This window comes from Asparagus officinalis, chromosome 1 (genome assembly GCF_001876935.1).
Source record: "Asparagus officinalis chromosome 1, Aspof.V1, whole genome shotgun sequence".
NCBI classification, from domain to species: Eukaryota; Viridiplantae; Streptophyta; class Magnoliopsida; order Asparagales; family Asparagaceae; genus Asparagus; species Asparagus officinalis.
This window is the reverse complement of record NC_033794.1, coordinates 8,174,410-8,193,997: the sequence shown is the minus strand read 5'-3', so window position 1 is coordinate 8,193,997 and position 19,588 is coordinate 8,174,410. Positions and strand designations below refer to the sequence as shown.

General features: G+C 32.8%; 3 protein-coding genes and 1 non-coding gene across 4 annotated transcripts in view; 2 read left to right on the top strand and 2 right to left on the bottom strand.

Annotated features, from left to right (window-relative positions):
* The window catches only part of LOC109830084 (UDP-N-acetylglucosamine 1-carboxyvinyltransferase-like), a 5,298-nt gene extending 4,559 nt beyond the window's left edge, over window positions 1–739 (bottom strand). Inside the window, exon 1 of the mRNA XM_020397238.1 lies at window positions 726–739. Coding sequence (XP_020252827.1) covers window positions 726–739 — 14 coding nt within the window. The remainder of the gene's footprint in view (window positions 1–725) is intronic.
* TRNAE-CUC lies at window positions 2,592–2,664 on the top strand. Its single transcript has one exon. It is a non-coding gene; the product is annotated as a tRNA-Glu (tRNA).
* LOC109848243 (ubiquitin-conjugating enzyme E2 36) lies at window positions 3,101–12,345 on the top strand. Its single transcript, XM_020417666.1, has 8 exons — window positions 3,101–3,347; window positions 3,442–3,469; window positions 3,609–3,695; window positions 8,904–8,962; window positions 10,861–10,902; window positions 10,982–11,055; window positions 11,757–11,854; window positions 12,025–12,345. The coding sequence occupies exons 1-8, from the start codon at window positions 3,312–3,314 to the stop codon at window positions 12,060–12,062; spliced, it is 462 nt and encodes a 153-aa protein (XP_020273255.1). The 5' UTR covers window positions 3,101–3,311; the 3' UTR covers window positions 12,063–12,345.
* Window positions 13,495–19,584, bottom strand: LOC109830074 (mitogen-activated protein kinase 1; the record flags this gene model as incomplete). Its single annotated transcript, XM_020397229.1, has 6 exons — window positions 13,495–13,978; window positions 15,757–15,937; window positions 16,848–17,180; window positions 18,130–18,267; window positions 19,257–19,386; window positions 19,460–19,584. Coding segments are annotated over 6 exons (1,080 nt in total), but the record flags the coding sequence as incomplete, so codon positions are not given.

Here is a 19,588-nt window from a genome sequence, read left to right as displayed (position 1 = left end):
TAGGGTTCGGTGAGGGTATTTGGGGCTGGCAATGGAGAGAGCGACGGCGGCGGCGGCGTACATTTGGGACTAGGGTCAGGGTTAGGGTTTGGGGTTGGGATCTTGGATCGAAGAGAATGGGCATTGTAATTATAAGAAGGGAAACACGAGAAACTCACTGAACCCTTATTTTCAATTCATTTTGCTTGAAATGGATTTAGGATTAGGGATTATTTTGGGGATCGGCGTTCTTCACGTGTTTGATTTCTTGCTCATTTTTAACTTTGGATGCTTTGGGAGAGAGTAGGAGGAGATGTTGATAATTGAGGAGAGAGGCACGGGCGCGGAATTTGAATATAGTAATGGGTTATTTTATGATAAAGACCTCGGCGTTTTCTTATTCCACTTTAACCACATAACATGCAAGCGCATAACGAGTGATAGAAAATACTGATATGTTGTTGAAATCTGTTAATATTTTGAAGGCATGCAAGAAAATAATATTAAAAAAAATGCTAACGTGGTAAAAATCTAAAAACGACATGACATGGCTGGGAACACCAAAAAAAGTTACACATGTTAAAACTCCTCATACTACATAAACATTATAACTTTTGAAATATGAGAATGTTTTTGATTTGATAAGCATTCATGCTCACATTTAAACATATATATGGTAGTATAGACCTTTTCCTTTTCAGCTTCAAGATCTTTCCACTATAAGGAGTTCAATATATCGAACATACCATACATATGCCATGTGTTAGTACTACTACTATGCTAAACAAAAACTTTTTGAGAACAATATTGTAATAGCAAATCATATTCCAGTATTATTAGTATATACGCGTGCCCTTGCTTATGAAAGAGAGAGATCCTACGAGTGTAAGACACATCATAGGATCCCATGAATTGTCCAAAACTTCGCATGCTGGATGTATCTTGGACATCAGTAGAACTTCATCTAGGACCGCACATGCGATGCACATACTGTAATAGCACTTAGCATACTATCAGCGTATAATACTTATATTCATTTGTCATGACTCCTTGATTTTGCTTAGGTAGTCTTATATATGTGAAGGCATCAAAGTGAAGACTGCCTTTGAAAAGTCAGTTCATAGTTTAATATGAAACTCTGAAAGTGATGTTGCTAGGTTACATTTGGATATACAAATTAACTGGTTTGGCTGCCGAATCTGTATGCTTTATTTCTTCAGGTGGAATTAAGCTGAACCACTTCCAGGTGTTAATAAACTTGTCAGGCATCTTCATAATTAACCATGGTGTTCCTTGGCACTTGCTTTTAAACTCCGTAAAGAAGCACGTTGCGATAAAAATCTCTCACCAACAAGGTTATCGTTCTATCCAAGTATCTCTTCAGTTTTTCTATACCTTGTCATTGTTGGATTTCTCCCCTTATTTGTAGGCTTAATTTGAGTATTCCTTAATGGAGACATTTCTACTCAAAAAAGAAAAAAAAGGTTGTTAATATATTACCAGGAGCTCCATTTTATTTACCACATTACATGTTCCTTTTCCCCCTTTGTGTTGGTATCTTTATCATTCTGTTCGGGATCAGATCAAGAGGTGTCGAAGTTATCTTGATTTCTTGCACATGCAACTGCAAGAGGCCTTTACCACATTACATTACAATTTGATGCTTAATTATTACGTATCGTATTATGTCTTGTTTTTGGATTTTTTATATTTTATATTTTGTCGCAAAGGATGGGAGGATATGTTTTCATCAGTCATTCTTGGTGGAGATGAAGTTAACAGCCGAAAACCTTCTCCTGACATGAGAGTTTTGTCTTAGATGGTAAGAAATATTGATTTGTTAGCGACTTGAATTTTCTAGAGCTTTAAGGATGTCATTTCTTTGTACTTCATTTCACTGAATTGTCTATTAATTCTTCCGCATATATAGATTTCGAAGATTCATGGATACTAATATCATTTTGCAGATCGAAGATTTTATTCATGGTTACTTTATAATGATATCATTACAAGTAATCCTTCCATTAATGCACAACGCAAATGAGTTTAAATACTGAATTTCTTGCTACCACAATATGTCACACCATAGGTCTTGCTAAATATATGACATTGTTCTCAACTAGAGCTGGCGTAAGAGCTGCAAAGGCTTCCGGAGCAAACTCTATTGCTGTTCCATCTCTTCAAAATCAAAATGATCAATATCTAATAGCAATTGCATATCTCATTCGCTCCTAGAGTTTCGGCCTGATTTATGAGGTCTTTCATCATTTGGCGATTGTAAGCTTCTATAATGAACTCGAATATTTCTACTGATGTTATTTTACATTTAAGAAGTGTTGTTTATTAATTTAATGGTGCAGGGGTTCAAAATGCTTTGCCAAATCGAGCCATTGTGTTTAAGAGGCTTGATCAAGGCATGGATAGTTCACAATTTGGCATGGTGCTCAAGCGAAAAGATTGCTGATTTATAAAATAAGAGAAAATATGGAATGTATTTAGCATATTGCAAACACATTTAAATGTATATGTGGTATTGAGAAATAATGCTGTACGGTAACCAAGATTTCTAAATATAGGATAACAGGGCATTATTTGTATTTTTCCGCATCCAATCCGTTGTAGTCTAGTTGGTTAGGATACTCGGCTCTCACCCGAGAGACCCGGGTTCAAGTCCCGGCAACGGAAATTTTGTAACATTGGCGTAGCGCAAAGTATTTTTTTAGAGCCTGTAAAATAAAATAATTATTACTAATAATCTAGCACATTTTTTCTTAAAAAATATCCTTTGCTCATCCTTTTAAAGAAAATCAGTATAAAATCAATAAAATTAGTAGCAGTTGTTACAGACGAGTTATGCATATAAATTATACAATACAATTATTATCCTTAAAGTTGACAATGAAATTAACCCTATGCAAGAGATCCCGTAAAGGAACTTTATCCACCAATGCCCCCGTCTAGTTCGTGACGCTAACGTGCACCGCACCCAGTCACGATAAAAGGAAGGTCGCGTAATTTCTACGAAGAAACGAATATAAATGCAATACCTATATAAGATCTCCCCTGCGAAAAGAGTAGCATTTCCTTCAATAATTGCACCGATCCAGGGAGCTAGCAGAAATGAAATAAAATGGAGGGGGTGAAATATAAGAAAACAAAACTCACATCCATATGCTTTTAATATCAAGCTCTAGTTTATTAAAGTCGATCCCATTTCTGATCTTTCCCTTTTGAGGCATCGACCTTTCTTCCTCTTTAGTCTTTAGATTTCGACCCTTAAAATAGAATAAAGAAAACTCTAGGTCTCGACAATCGATCCATCGATCTTTCTGATGGCGAACAGCAATCTGCCTCGGAGAATCATCAAGGTTCATCTCTTGATCTGATCCTTGTTTGGTTCATCGTTTTCGTTTCTAGGGTTTTGATTTTTTTTTTGTCGAATTTTTTCTTTTCTTGAATCAGGAAACGCAGCGGCTGTTGAGCGAACCGGGTAATGAGTCGAGGCTGGATTTGATGGATTTGATGGATTTTATGTTGAATTTTGTGGTTTAGGGTTTTGCTAGATTTTTGGGATTTTCTGTGCTGTGGGTTTTAGGGTTTTGATTGTATGATGCTGTTGTTTGATGTAGCTCCTGGGATTAGTGCGTCTCCTTCTGAGGAGAACATGCGCTATTTCAATGTTATGATTCTTGGTCCGACTCAGTCACCGTATGAAGGTATTGTGCTAATAATATTTATATGTACTTATTTTTCTTTATTTCTGTGGAAATTAAATTTTTTGTTTCCTTTTTGTTGACAAAAGTGGTCGTCTAATGGTTCATTTACACATTTTGCCTTCGGTTTTTGTATCAAGTTGTTATATGTGTTAACATGGAATTTTTAATTCTCTGCCGAAAATCCACTGTTTTTTATAATACTAGTATAATGCACGTGTTTTGCACGTGAACATACATGTTTTTAAAGTTTTGAATTTTTTATTAAATAGTAAAACTATGTGTTAATAAATAAAATTGTATAATAAGATTACTTAAAAAGAAATGTATGAATTAATTATTATTATTATGTAGTTATTGTAATTGAATGTTTTTCTTATAATGATCGCTCATTGTTAATCTTTTTTTAAATAAGTCCCCAACTCTAAAATTGTTCTTAGATAAAACTGTTAATTCTATAAGTTCTCTTAAATATGTCCCTCCAACTTGAAAGTTATTAACTTAATTTTAAATTAACTAAGATGCATTAATCTTGCTAGCTTTTTACTAATATTCCCTAGATAGTTACACTTGATACCTACAACATATTGTAATAGTTGCTTCTCATTATAATTATTTAATAGGGTAAATTACACTAAACCCATATGAACTTTCAGCCAATATGAACTTTTAAAATTACACTAAACCCCTAATGAATTATTTGTTTCAAAGGAGACGCCCAATAAATTTTTAAATTTTGCAGATAACCCCTATAAATTAGAACCATAAAATGACATAAAAAGACATTTTGAAAGTTATTGAGGGTTTGGGGTAATTTATGTAAAAGGTATTGGGGCTTTCTGCAAAAGTTAATAGGGGTTTAGCGTGATTTTAAAAGTTTATAGGGTCTACTTACTGCAAAATACTACAAGTTCATAGGGGTTTACTGTAATTTATCTTATTTAATATTATAATTATTAGTTCAAGTAATACTTTTAAAATAATTATACTTTCTATACACAATAAATATTTATCTAATTTAATTTTTTTAATTATGCTCTTAAATCATTTAGTACTATAAATAATTTATAAATTTTTATTATACTGTCATTAACAATTATTGCATTATTATTAATATTAAATAATTATTTTGTGAAAACGTTAGTTAGCCATCATTACCAAGTTTTGATTATTCAGTATCATGTATAATCTTTGAGAAAATACTCTAAAAATAATATTAAATTATTTATTTAATTTTTTAATAATATAATACTAAATAAATAGTGCAATTTGTAATTTTGTGATATTATTAAAATAATTACATTTATTTATGAGATTCAAAATTTATTCTATTAATTTTATTGCTTATTGAATTATAGTATAAATCTTAATAGTATTAGTAATATATTATTCTATTTATACTATTATTTTAATTATTTTATTATAGTTCATAAATAAGTATTATAATAATTTAATTGGTTACTACTAAAAATTGTGTATACTTATTTTATAAATTATTTTATTTTATTATTTTTAAATAATTAGTAGTTATAATATTATTGATTATTATAATTTTTTAGGAAGGTGAGGGGTGTATAATTAATAAGTGGTTATATTTATTTAATGAAAGATTAATTAGAGATAATGGCATGGATAGAATTTATCAAAATTTGAGAGGACAAAAAAGAAATTTAAAAGTTTTAACATCCTAATTCTTTTTTATAGTAGTATAGATTAGGAGTTACCTCTTTTTTCCTCTATATGAATTCTTCTGATGTGCATCCAATAAGAGTTTTCGTTACGTCAATAATATTATATTTGCTCTTTATCCCTATTATTTTCCACAAAGATCTAAACTAAATACCTGTATTTTTTATTGCCAATTTACCTTAGATTATAATATTAATAATTAATATCTTTAGTATTTGAAGAACAAAGTATGAAATTTATGAATGCTTATTAATTTTTCTTATATCTTCCATGGAGAATTCTTCTTTGATTGAGATAAAGTTATTAAATTATTCTTCAGTATAACTCAGTTGGTGCTTATTTAATAGACATGCTTTATGTTAATGCCAATTCAAATGATTCATGGACGTTTTCTGAATTTTAGATTTAATTTCATCACTTTCCCATTTACAATAGAAATAGCTTGATTCTTTTGAATGATATCTTTGAACATTCTGATAGTATCTCCATACGTAATTCATTGTATTCTTTTAGTTTCTCCATATGTAAATTGTATTCTTTTATTCTATAAATATTATTAACATCAGAGATTAATGTTTCTAAATTATAATCAATTAATGCTAAGCTATTATATTATAGTTTTTTATCATTTTTATGGATTTAAACATCGATCAATTAATGTTACTAATGTGTTTTGTTGCTCCAACTTATTAGTAAAATTTTATGCAGTTACTTTAATTTATATGGTAACTAATTTTAAGCTATAATATTTTTTAAATTTTTATTCCTTAACTGAATATTTTTAATTAATTCTTATTGTTTTTGTTTACCAGTATCAACTTAGACTATCTTTATGCTGAAAAGGAATAGTGAACCCTAAATTAAAATATATATATATATATATATATATCTTAATGAAAAAATACCTAACAATTATACTTTTCTTAGCCAAGTTTTAAAATTTTAGCATTTTTTGTGATTTTGAAATTTGAGGGTGGGATTTATAATTTTTAAAACTTTAGGAGCATTTTTAAAAAATTACTTTTAAGTTTGGTAGTTGTAACTTCTATGTTTCATGTGTCGGTGGTAATTTTTAAATATCACGATATTTCTTACAATTTTGAAAATTTGAGGCTACTTTTTGCAAGTGTTAAAACTGTAGATTAATTTTTGAAATATTCAAATTTCAGCGGTCCACCAATAGTGTCCAGATTTGATGTGTACTGGTTATAAATTTTAAAATTTTAGAGTTTTTTACGATTTTCAAATTTTGAAAGAGTTTTTTCTACAACTTTTATAACTTTTAGGTTAATTTTGGTAAACTTTAAAAGTTTAGGTGCATGAGGGTAATCTCTTGGATTCATCTTTTGTTGTTTGTAAAATTTAAAATTTTAGGGTCGTTTTTTATAATTTAAATTTTTGAGTGTGTTTCTATAATTTTTGGGACATTGAGGGTGTTAATTAAAAATTTTAAATTCTTCGGAGGCTGTTGTTAGTTTATTGATTTCATATTTGTTGTTTTAAGTTTTGAAATGTCAGAAATTTTCAGGTGTATTATGGTAATTCCTTGAATTCATCTATGTTGTTTGTAAGTTTTAAAATTTTAGAATTTTAGGTGCTTGTTTGTAACTTGAACTTTTGAGGGTGTTTCTATAATTTTTGAGATATTGAGATGTTAACCGTAAATTTTAAATTCTTCGCAAACTGCTATTAATTTTTTAATTTCATGTTTCTTGTTTTCAGTTTTTAGACGTTGGGATAGTTTTTATAATTTTGAAATTTTCAGGATATTTTGTGCAATTTTATAACTTTTTAGGTGTTTTTGCAATACTTTATGTATTATAGTACGTTAGCTACGTATAATTTCTTTATCTTAACAAACTAATATCATGAAGATGTTTTATATATTTTCTTAATATTGTTTTTTAAATTGTAAAGCTATAGATAGTTCACGTAGAATTAGGATAAGATATAATTATGATTAGGATAGATTAAGATATAAATAAAATATTTAAAATAATGAAGGGTAATATTGACCATAGAAAGATTTTCCCGAACTCGTGCTTTTAAAGGGAGTATATGATTTATAAGTTAATGGATATGGTTTGTTTCCCTAAATGAGATGTTTTGCATTATTTTTACAAAGGGTTGGCATTTCGTATCAACTTAACCTTTCTCCGTCAGAAGAAACTGCTACCTTGCTTAGGGCTTCATTGAATATTCATGATAGACGGTCATCTTTTAAGTTGGTGTGCAATTTCTGTCCAAGCAAACTAATATGAAATGGACATTCTCGCTTGCCATAAATTTTTGTAGAGAGCAGTTATGAGGTGAATCTATGTCGTAGTCAGTTGGAGATTGTTATCTCCAAAATTATCCTTCATGAGCAAAGAACGACTCTAGGACCTCATGACCGTATACGGTGATAGTACACTTGTCTCGAAAACTCAAAAGTATGTCGACTGGTGTTTGGTAAGGTCAAGGTCCAAAGCATGTCACAAAAGGCCTCGTGCATGGGGCAAAGGCAAGACAATTATTACCATGCTTATTGTAAATTTGTAACCATAGCTTTGAGCTAACTAATAGTGTTTATTTGCATGAAAGCAAACTCTTATCCCTAATGTTTTTCCATAGGTCCCCAAACTGAATGGAGTTCTCCTTTTGCAGCATGCAATTCATGCTTTCTTTACACAACATCAAATTTGAGATTCTGAATTGAAATTCTGTTAACGTGTCAATGTCATGAATTCTTCATAATTAGAACTTTGGTCTTATGTTGTGATTGTTTAACAGAAGGAATGCCAGTCGAAAAGATTTCAGCTTCACAAAAATTAGTAGTCAAGCAAACTAAACGTCACCAAAAGAGTGGCATGCACAACTCAAACATTCATCACATGTTTTGGCTAGTGTAGCAAGTAGCATGGATACCTGTAGTAGGATACTGTATCATGTCATGTCAAAGCGTGTCCATATGTGTTGTGTGTATTATTTGATTAGTTCTAGAACTTACGTGTGTCAGTATATCATGTCCCTTTCCCTGTATCTATGCCCATACAACATAGTTTGAGTTGCTTAACTTGTCAGACTCTGCCTGGGGCCCTTGGGTTTGCCTAATGTCTAGGTGGCTGCCTAGGATATCTTTTTACGGCATTGTTTGATTTATCTGGTAGGTGGATTCTGTTGGCAACTTTCTATGCTTCAAGATGTTCCATTATATTTATATATTAGCTATCATCATGCAGACCTGTCATATTAGCTATTATCATGTTAACCTGTCTCTGATTACTATCTGATATATAGTGGTGGTTTGTGACATAATATGTACTGATTATTTTATTGATGTTGCTGTATGTTTCTACTCTGTAAATAGTTGCATACTTGTAAGCAAATGCATTTCAGTTAGCATGCTTTTTTTTTTAACTTTTTACTGAAACATGAGCTAGATTAGTTCAGAGACCATCAACTTTTTCTACAGTTCAAAATCAGATAGTACATAATTGAATCTCCTCTAATAGGACATCCTTCTGTTTTCTGTGCATGCAGGAGGTGTTTTCAAGCTCGAGTTATTTTTGCCTGAAGAGTATCCAATGGCTGCCCCAAAGGTGAGAGCTGATAGTGACATGTTTTCTTTTTTTCTTTTTTCTTTTTTGCTCTCTGCATTGTCCAAGATAAGCGATCGTGGTACTTTAGATGTTAAGATTGCTTTTTACCTCATGAGAAATCGCTGTGCACAAAGTATCAGAAAACATGTGCTGATGCACATCATGATTCTTCCTTCTCTGTTGCTTGTGAACTTGGAGTAAACAGCTCGTCCATTGAAGCTGAATTTCTGAAATAACTTCTAATTTATATACAAGTAGGGAACTGAAATCACACCCATAATCAATCTGTTCAAAAGCATGGTACAAATACATAATCCATGCATTCAATATTTAAGTTATCTAAACATTTTTACTCTAATAAGTAATTTATTTTAGCATTCTTGTTATTCACGAATCTACCCTAATGTGAAATCTTTAACTAATTTGTATACATATTTTTTTGGTCAATTGTGCATTATTAATCACAGCAATGCCTAATGGAATGCTTTTGAAATGAAACTGGACATGCTATGAAAAAAATAAGGTTTGGTAGAAAAGCAGTTATCCTGCAATATTGTCCTCAACTGACCTAGTAGGTTGTTGGCTAACAACTCTTACTTATCTTATTCTTCATAGTCGATTGATGACCCACCTGAATCGACATTGTTTCGGATTCAAGTTGTTGTTTTCCTATGTTACCTCGGCACGTACCTGTGCCCAACTACTTGGACACTCCTTGCTATATGCATACACTTATTCGGGCATTTACTCAGTTATACAAGACATGTTTTAATTTAAAACACTTGTCATAATTTTTTTTGACATATATCCTACACTAAACATCCACTTCTTGTAACTCGTTGAACGCAAGTTAGGTTCAAAAATCATGATTGTGCAGGGCCGTTTGGATGTGTAGTTCAAAAACTGGTGATTTTCCAATTTATAATCCACATAATAAAAGAAACATAAAAAATGTTGTAGGATTTTAATTCTCATGCTTGTTCTCATATAAATTATTAATTCCAATATATAATATATGTGTATATACATACTTATATAGCCATGTCCCCATACCCTAACGTTTACAAAGTTGCTGTGTACCTGGCACATGAACCTAGTACTCATGGAACATAGTTGTTTTCTGTTCTTTTATTCAATTTGAATTGAAATGTTTGCACGAAAACATTCTCCTCTTCTAGTTCCCTTCTCCTCTTTGTCCGTTTTACCTTTGGCGCATAATAGTTAATAGGGTTTTGATCTGCATCTTTCTTTTATATGCTTAATTTAGTTATCAATGTGGCACAAATTCCTAAGTATGCAAAAATTTCGTGCACAAAATTTACATGTCAGTATGTCACTGCATTTATAGTCCCTTTAATTCATTGTATTCTTGCATCAAGTTAAACTTCAAGAAATTTTTTTTCTCTTTATTTATTTGTTAAACTATTTTTATATGATTTAAGGATCATGCACAAGCAAACCAATTATTATATAGAATAATAGTAGTTATTCATTTTCAAGCATCACAGTAATAAACCAAAAAAATTGTTAGGGTTGATATTTCCTTTTGAGTACTTTTAATGCTTTTCTTTAGTCTGTCACGTCTAAACTGTGCAAAATTTACATGTCACTGCATTTAGAGTCCCTTTATTTCACTGTATTCTTGCATCAAGTTAAAGTACAATAAATTTTTCACCTCTTTATTTATTTGTTAAACTTTTTTTACATGATTTAAGGATCATGCACAAGCAAGCCAATTATTATATAGAATAATAGGATCTATTCATTTTCAAGCATCACAGTAATAAACCAAGAAAATTGTTAGCGTTGATATTTCATTTTGAGTACTTTTATGGTTTTTCTTTAGTCTTCGTCACGGCTGAACTGTCTTTTCGCTCTTTTGATGTCCCCTTCAACAGGTTCGATTTTTGACCAAAATTTACCATCCTAATATTGACAAGGCAAGCACTTCTTTCATCTTTCTCAAATCTTTTGGAGCATAAAAATTATTTCTTTCCTAATATAATTTATTGTGTGCAGCTTGGAAGAATATGCCTCGATATTCTTAAAGACAAGTGGAGTCCAGCTTTGCAGATTCGAACAGTACTGCTAAGGTGATGCATCTATTTTGTTTTTTGTTTTTTCTGTATGAACCTTGCAACGAAGTTGTGTACTGTTTAGAGGCGATGATAGATTCTCATTAAGTTAAATTGCACCAATCTTTTATTTGTAAACTGATCCTTGTCACTGTATTGTGATTGCTGTTTCTTATAACATTCTACCTAGTTGGCATCTTCTCAGGAGAAGGAAGTCGCAAGTGAAAATTCCTTTTTTAAATCGGCATAAAGATAAAGATGCACATGATTCTCAAGGATGTCTTTATAAGCTAATCCTTCATAAGCTGGTTCTTCTTTTCTTTGAATATTGTCTATTTGCTCTTTGCCCTTCTTCAAAATTTGTCAATTTCTTTCTGTTCAATTTTACATTCACTTGGGATCAGTATAAGAATAATGTCTTCAGAAAAGTCCCAAATCATTGTTTATCCCCAATTTGTCCTTCAAATTTTGTCGTTTTCTGTCTGTTCACTTTTACATTCGTTTGGGATCAGTGAGAATAATGCCTTCAGAAAAGTCCGAAATGATTGTTTGTCCCCAATTTGTCTTGATGCATGTTGAAGTAACATTGTTCATTGTAACATTGTTCATTTCTAAACTATATTTTATAATTGTTTTGTGACATTAAATGGGTTTTTTCAAATTTTTATGTTATACTGAGCTAAATTTATGTTTTATAATTTATTGTTTTCTTGAGTCAGTATTCAAGCACTACTGAGCGCTCCAAACCCAGATGATCCTCTTTCAGACAACATTGCAAAGCATTGGAAAGCAAATGAAGCTGAAGCTGTAGAAACAGGTAATATTATATCAGGTTTATTGTTTTAGAACGACTTCAAGGTCATTGTTTCCAGATGTCTGTTTTTTTCCCCATAAAGAACACTTATCCGATTACTTTTTATTTCTTAAAAAGATTTTTGTACCTAAGTTTTTTTGTATGTTAATCATGTAATTATTGTGCTTTTTCAGCAAAGGAATGGACCCGTCTATATGCCAGTGGTGCATGATGACTATGAGAGTTCATGGGTTTAATAACTCATCTGTTGTGATACTCTAGACCCTATTTTGCTTTTAAAGTGAATGGAACGTGGTATTTGAGAACTGCAGGCAGTTCAATCCTTGGATGCTGTTACATTGTACCCTGTATATTGCATTTCTTAAAGTTGAACACCTTGCTATTTCATGTATCAGTTATTTAAGGTTGTCATATACTTCTTTATCTTGCAACTTATTTGGGCGGTTTCTAACAAAGTTACATTCAGTTTCTTAGTAACAAGTGTGCATTTATCATTTGATATGTCTGTCGTGAGATCTCCCTTCTCTCTGTTTATCATTTATATATAAAAGCTGTTCTGGAAAAGTTTGTGCTGCGAGTTTAGTAGTCAGGTTGTATAAATCTTTAAATATCTTAGATTGTTTGGCTGTAAATTTGCTAGATTCTGGTGTGGTGTATATCATGTTTTGGTTTAGTCCCATATTACCATTGAGAAAGGGGCTCCTGCCTTCATAGTCAAATTTGTGGAAATTACATTGGTGGCTAGCAGTTTACATTATTGGTAGTTGATACTAGTCTTGTAGATTACAATCTTTTAAGAATTTTTGTCATGCATCGTGAATCTGCAATAGGAGTTCTGGATTGTTTGATCTCCAAGCTTAGATCAGTGGTGGGATCACCTTGCGAATTCTTCTATCCAGGTGGTTTAAATGAATATTATTTTTTTGAAGTCCTGGTGAAAGCAGTAAACAAATTACTGGGATCTTCTCATCTCAGCAGAACCGTAATCGCTCATAGAAAAGAACCTCCAATGCCTAACTTCTCCGTTAGATTTGAATACAACTTAGGTGCTTCATTGAATTTTCTTGGTCTCACAGGCTTGTTCTGTAAGAATCCCAGGGCGAATATTACTTGTCAAAGAATGTTTCATCTACCCTGAGGTATGGTGTAACTACATAAGTCACTAGTGTAATTTCATCATATACCAGTTTGTGAATAATCCATTCGTGAAAAGAATGGATATAAGTCACTGGTAAATTATAGAAAGCCTATGAGCTCGCATAACCTAGTATGAGGCTGCGCTCAGCTTAACTAATCCCATTTTCTTGGAAAATTTTCAGATGATGATAGAGCAAGTGCTGGCACAGGATAGAAAACGAAGGGCACAGGGTAGAAAACGAAGGGCACGACAAATTTGCCAAAATATTCAAGAAACCTCGTGTACAATTGGAGCTCCACTCAGCTGAACTAACCCCTTTTTTTGGTAACGATGCCTCCGTTTAATCATTGATCAAGCTAGAAAGGGAAGTACATTAATTTTCTTCTCTCAAGTGAGACAATACACATATTTTGAGGAGACACTCAGTGCAAAGTATGACAACCAAACACTTTCACTTCAATGGTTCAAAAAATAACAACAGATGTTTAAGAAACAGAACTCCAGATTACGAAATAAAACTCTACACTGTCCATTTGATCAATTAGGTCATTGACTCGCATACAACTTACATGATTCTTTTACCAATCTCGTACACTTAGAATGGTTAATCGAAATAAATATCAGCAAATAATACACAAAAGCACACGCAGCCACCTAAGAACCCTTGAATCTCACAAGGTGCCACATGCCCTTTGAATAAACAAGGCGAATGGGCTTTTTGATGCACGTATTTACATCAAGGAGTCAAAAGTGGGCAGGATACACAAAAACTACGCAAACTAAATGTGAAGAAAGTAAGTAGGAGCAGACAATTTCTTATTGCCGGTACTCAGGGTTGAAAGCAAGGGCCTCCCTGTAAATGAGCTCCTTCATTTGTTCTTCTGATAAAGCATGCTGCTCGAAGTCAAAGCTGAAGGGCATTGTGCATACTGGCTCGTCGCTGATATCATGCAGAGATGTGAGATAGGGATGTGCTAGAGCTTCTTCAACTGCAAACAGAAAGGAAAGATGCACATAAGGATCAACCAAAAAATAATCACAATATTGTCCATTATGAACAAGAAAGCCTTTGTTTCGAATCCTCTTTGAATGCAAGTGTAACATCTCTAAACTCTGAATAAAGGACGCCACTAGACATATGACAGGAAAATGAAACTCCGGTTGACTACAGAAAAATTTCCTATTAAAACTTGGCTTAATTGCACTTAAATACAGTATAGTTTCCCTTACTTTGCACTTATACACCCTGACTTGGCAGCACTTATATACCCTAAAGTTTATAAAAGTTGCAGTTAAATACCCTCATGTATGCAAACGCGAAATTCTCACACTGACACTCACATGCCAGTTAGATCTTTTAACCCTAAAGTTTTGTTAAATTTACTATTAAAACCATCATAAGTCAATTTTAAACCCACCTTAATTCTATGTTAAATAGCATTTTTATAGGTTTAACAGTAAATTTAATAATTATTAAGAGCTAAAATTTTCTAAAATTAGCATGTGAATGTCACATGAGAATTTTCAGAGGCAATTCTCACGTTTGCATAATTGAGGGTATTTAAGTGCAAAATTTAAAAGCTTTACCGTATGTAAGTGCTGCCAAAAACAATTAATGGTATGTAAGTGCAAAAAGGGGGAAACTATAGGATATGTAAGTGCAATTATGCCTAGAACTTTCAAATTTCTAAAATTGAGGGGAAAATCTTAGAAAAGCACGACAGGAGGGGCAGAATGTATGCAAATGATGCATCAGAAGGTTTAAGTGAACTGATGTGAAAAAGAATACACATGAGAATTTTAACAAACAAGAATATGTAGAAACAAAGGCAACTTCTGGAAAGCATTAGCTTTAGATGATAATTGTGATCTTGGTTCCTCAATGAGTATGTAAACAGCCTATCTCTCTTTTGAGAAGGCTATCTCATAGTGCCATTATGCTACAGAATCCCATACACATGTGCAAGAGTATCCTTAAGGGACACTTAGGTATCTAAATATGAAGTTATAGTTGGTATAATTTGGTGGAGATGTATCCTAAATCTCTCGACATGATATGCAGCATTAACATGATATGCTGCAACATGGTTTATGCAGATGCATAACCGTGCTGCAGCATATCATGTTAATGCTGGTGTTAGGACAACAAAAATTGTATAATTTGGTAGAGATGTATCCTAAATCTCTTGACATGATTTGCAGCATTAACAGATATGCTGCAACATGGTTTATGCAGATGCATAACCGTGTGTAGTAGTACCTGGATTTTATGAAATTCTTGCTTTTAACACCTAAATATTGTCAACACGAGACAATTATGGCCGTTTTAACCACAACAAGGTATTGTTTATACAGTAACGTAACTTTCAGTTTCTATCGGTAAATATTTACATCACAATTTTGAATTGTTGGGCACTGCAGCATATACTATTTAAGTCAAACAGCTATACATGCTACTCACGTTAAAGAGAGCACATACTGTTCTACACTTGGAAGATGGCATATATATGGAGATAAAAAGCGATGTTTACTGCTCTATTTGAACCCTAAAGGGCGAATTTTTTTGATTAAGCCCACTGTTCTGCACATTCGTCTACAATTGACTAAAAGCTTAAACTGTTAGATTAGGACCCACATATTGTCTACAGCAAAAAATAAAAAAAAATAAAAAAGAACATCCGCACATGTATATTTTCAAATCACATATTGACAACTGACAACGAAGGGACATAGATGGTATCAACATGAAATAAGATAACGAGCTCACCAGTAATTCTCTTTCTAGGATCAAATGTCAGCATTTTTTCAACAAGATCAATAGCTGCTGGATGAACATGGGAAAACTTTTCCTGAAATGATTGCCGTGCATGAGGAGGAAGTTGTCGGATGTATCTTTTTGCATTTTCATTCACACATTCCAAGTCAGCCTCATCTGGGGTCCCAATGAGCTGCATTTTATCCCTTACCAATTACTAAAATTGAAGAATTAATAACACGAATGTTCAGAAATCTAAATGTAGAATCTGTTGTAGGTACTACATTCAAGCAAGCATACTGCTTTACATGTTACCTTAATCTGAACATGGATGGAGGCAAAGTTTAAGACATGCAATACATGTAAGCTAATCAATTTGGCAGCGGCCTGAATATGCATTAAATTTAATCATAAATTCCCTGAGACAGTCAAATGCCAACGACCACAGGAAAGTTGGAGCAATTTATTTAATACACTCGCTCTAACATGTGATTTAACATTTCTTTCTTATCATCACTGTATCATCTTCAATGGTTACCAACAAGCCAAAAGAATATGAGAATGTAATGAAACCTAAAGCAACTTCACTGTTGGAACTTTGTAACCCAGAAAGGTAAGAAACTCCCAACAGAGTTCATATAATAGTTTGGAGTGAATCTGCGTAAAGGTTACCAATGAATAGTGATCATTCTTGAATGTTGGTAAAACTCATGAAAAAATACAAAATAAGGCTCATGACAAGCAAAGCAAACAATCATTTGTTAATCAACAAAGAACCAAATTATAATAATGGCATTCGGAGATGAAGAAAATGATGAAGAGCACACAGAAGACACAAATGACATGAGCTTGGGAGAGGACTCATCACAACCAGCACAAAGTAATCTATCACTTATAGACATTCTTTAAGGGGGGGAAAACATGATAGTTTACTTAGGGTGACTTGGCATCATTGTAACATTATCATAAAGCATATGGATAAAACACACATTGTAATAGAGAAAATTAAGGAAGTGAAAACATGAGGAATGTTTTAATGTGGCAGGTGAGATTTCTAGATAGATATTAATTACTCATAAACAATATGGGACGGATATTTTCACCTCCATGAGCAAACGTAGCTGATGAACATGGTCTCTTCCAGGGAATAAAGGTTTTCGGTCCATAAGTTCCATAAATATACATCCAACTGACCAAACATCAATTGCTGCCGTGTACTCTGAAGAATTCAACAATAGTTCTGGTGCTCGGTACCATCTGGTAACAACATATTCTGTCATGAAGTCTGTTTCAGCAGTAGTCCGAGCAAGCCCAAAGTCACATATCTTCAGATCACAGTTTGCATTTAAGAGAAGGTTGCTTGGCTTTAAGTCTCTGTGAAGGACATTTGCTGAATGTATATATTTCAAGCCACGGAGGATCTGATAGAGAAAATACTGCAGAGGAAGAAAGGAGAGATTAATTGTTTCATATAAAGTGTGTGAAACAGTATTAAACTTTTATAGAACTTAAATATTAGGTGAAAAAATGTATATATGTCCAAAAAAATCCAACTAAATTGTTTCATAATGTAGAGAAAACGTTACAAGAAGAAAGATGTTTACATTAGTCAGCATGATGAATGTCGCAGAACTTATTAGACTAAATAGTAAGTAGAAACTAGAGGTAGACCGATAATTAAGAATTTGGCAAGGCGTCATTTTCAGATGTTGACTATTTTACTCACCTCTTCGAAGTTACTTTATGGGGACAGAAGTTAAAACTGACCAATTGAAAAAACCATAATCAGAAACCGTAGCAGTGAGGAGATGGAAAAGGGTCTAATTTTCTACCTGTAAAATCTCTAAAAAATATGCATCCTTCTTCACTGATTTAAAGATGAATTAGATGTTACATTTTCCCCTCATTAAATATACATGGTCAAGATTTTGTGATACTCTTCACTACAGCCTATTAATTCAAATTAAGGAGAGAGAATCATCAGGTGATCTTTCTAGAAAGTTCATCCTGACCGAATCAACGCTCAACTAAGTTACATGCGTCTACTTGTTCTTTTCTTGGTCTTTATTATGAAGGTCCTGCTACCTGTACTAATCACTTTTTGGCCCAACTAGAAACCTAATTATTAATTCGAAAATAATACAGAGCTCCTGAATTGGTTTCCAGGGTACAAGTCATGTCTATTTTCACCCTAACCAATATTCTTTAAGAGAAACAACCACAGTTCACACGAACAAAAATAGCAGTAGCATTTAAAATTGAATTTTCATTAGTAAATGCACGTATATGATCAACCTTTCTTTCATGAGAAGTAACTTTATATTGAAAATATCAAACATGATTCGCATGTGCATCCTTTCATGCTCTTTATGGGAAGACGACAACCTGACAATGTTCTTCTGATAAAGGTTGATTGGAGCGAATGATTTGGTGCAGATCAGTATCCATTAACTCATACGCAATGTAGACATCATTGAATGAGTCCCTCACTGGAGGTGGTATTATGTCTCTGATTGCCACAACCTGTAAGGAAAATAAAACGATAGAATTGGTAACGGTTATATTGGTCAAATGAACAAGTTACTCAATCAAATACGGTACAGTAAAAATCATGATGTATATAGATAGCTAAGCAGAGCATTTTGCAATACTATCATTTTTGTGTAACTGGAAAGTAGGGGATCTTAAAAGTTTGATTTAGATGAAAACCATGTCTCGGAAGATATTTTGTTAGCGCTTGTACCCTATTGTTCCACTTACTTTTCACTTATATATCGTCACCTACTCTTCACTTATATACCCCAACTTATACTTGGTAGCAAGAAAATACCCCAAAGTTTTTTAAACTTGCACTTATATTCCCTCACTTGTTTTTGATAGCACTTATATACCCTAAACTTTTTAAAACCGGCACTTAAATACCCTAATTTAAAAAAAAACTTGCACTTAAATACCCTCAAGTTTGTATAACTGAGGGTATTTATGTCCAAGTTAAAACTTTAGGGCATTTAAGTGCCAATTGTAAAAACTTTAGGGTATTTAAGTGCCGCCAAAAAAGAGAGGGTATGTTAAGTGCAAGTTTAAAAAACTTTGAGATATTTTCTTGCTGCCAAGTACAGGTTGGGGTATATAAATGAAGACTAGGTGACGCTAGGGTATACAAGTGCTATTTAGCCTAAAAATAACATTATTCTCAATAATTGTATGACACTATAATAGAATTTTGTTGCTACGACAGCCAATTCTGCTGTCAAATGGCAAGCATAAAAACCATGCAGCTCATATTATCACATTGCAAGCCGTGGCCAGATCCTCTAGATTATAATCTATAAGTTCTTATGTGAGTGAAATGTGAATAAAAGCAACCATTTCCCATGAAATGAAGTCAAGTAATACCTAATTAAAATCCATAAAAGCTCAACCTTTTTTTTGTATTAGATTTTCTTCGTATTCAAAATCAGCCGGATAACGAACACAACGAATATATATAGATTTTTAAAAAAATCACTAACATTTTCATGATCCATGTGCCTCAAAAGCTTGATCTCCCTCAATGTCCTTTTCGCATCAATCTTATTATCAAAAGCATTCGCAATCTTCTTGATCGCAGCTTGCTCCCCAGTCTCCGAATTCAACGCCGAGCTGAAACCCAATCATTTATTTGAAAAAAAAATCAAGCAACAAATCAAGAAACCCTAAAAATTGAAAATTTTACCACACGATCCCGTAGGCGCCCTTTCCAATTGGCATGATTGGGGGTTTGTATTTGGAGGTGACCTCGAAAATGTTGCCGAAAATGTTGTACTGGATGAATCGGCCGCCGTGGCTGAGCGTGGCCGAGATG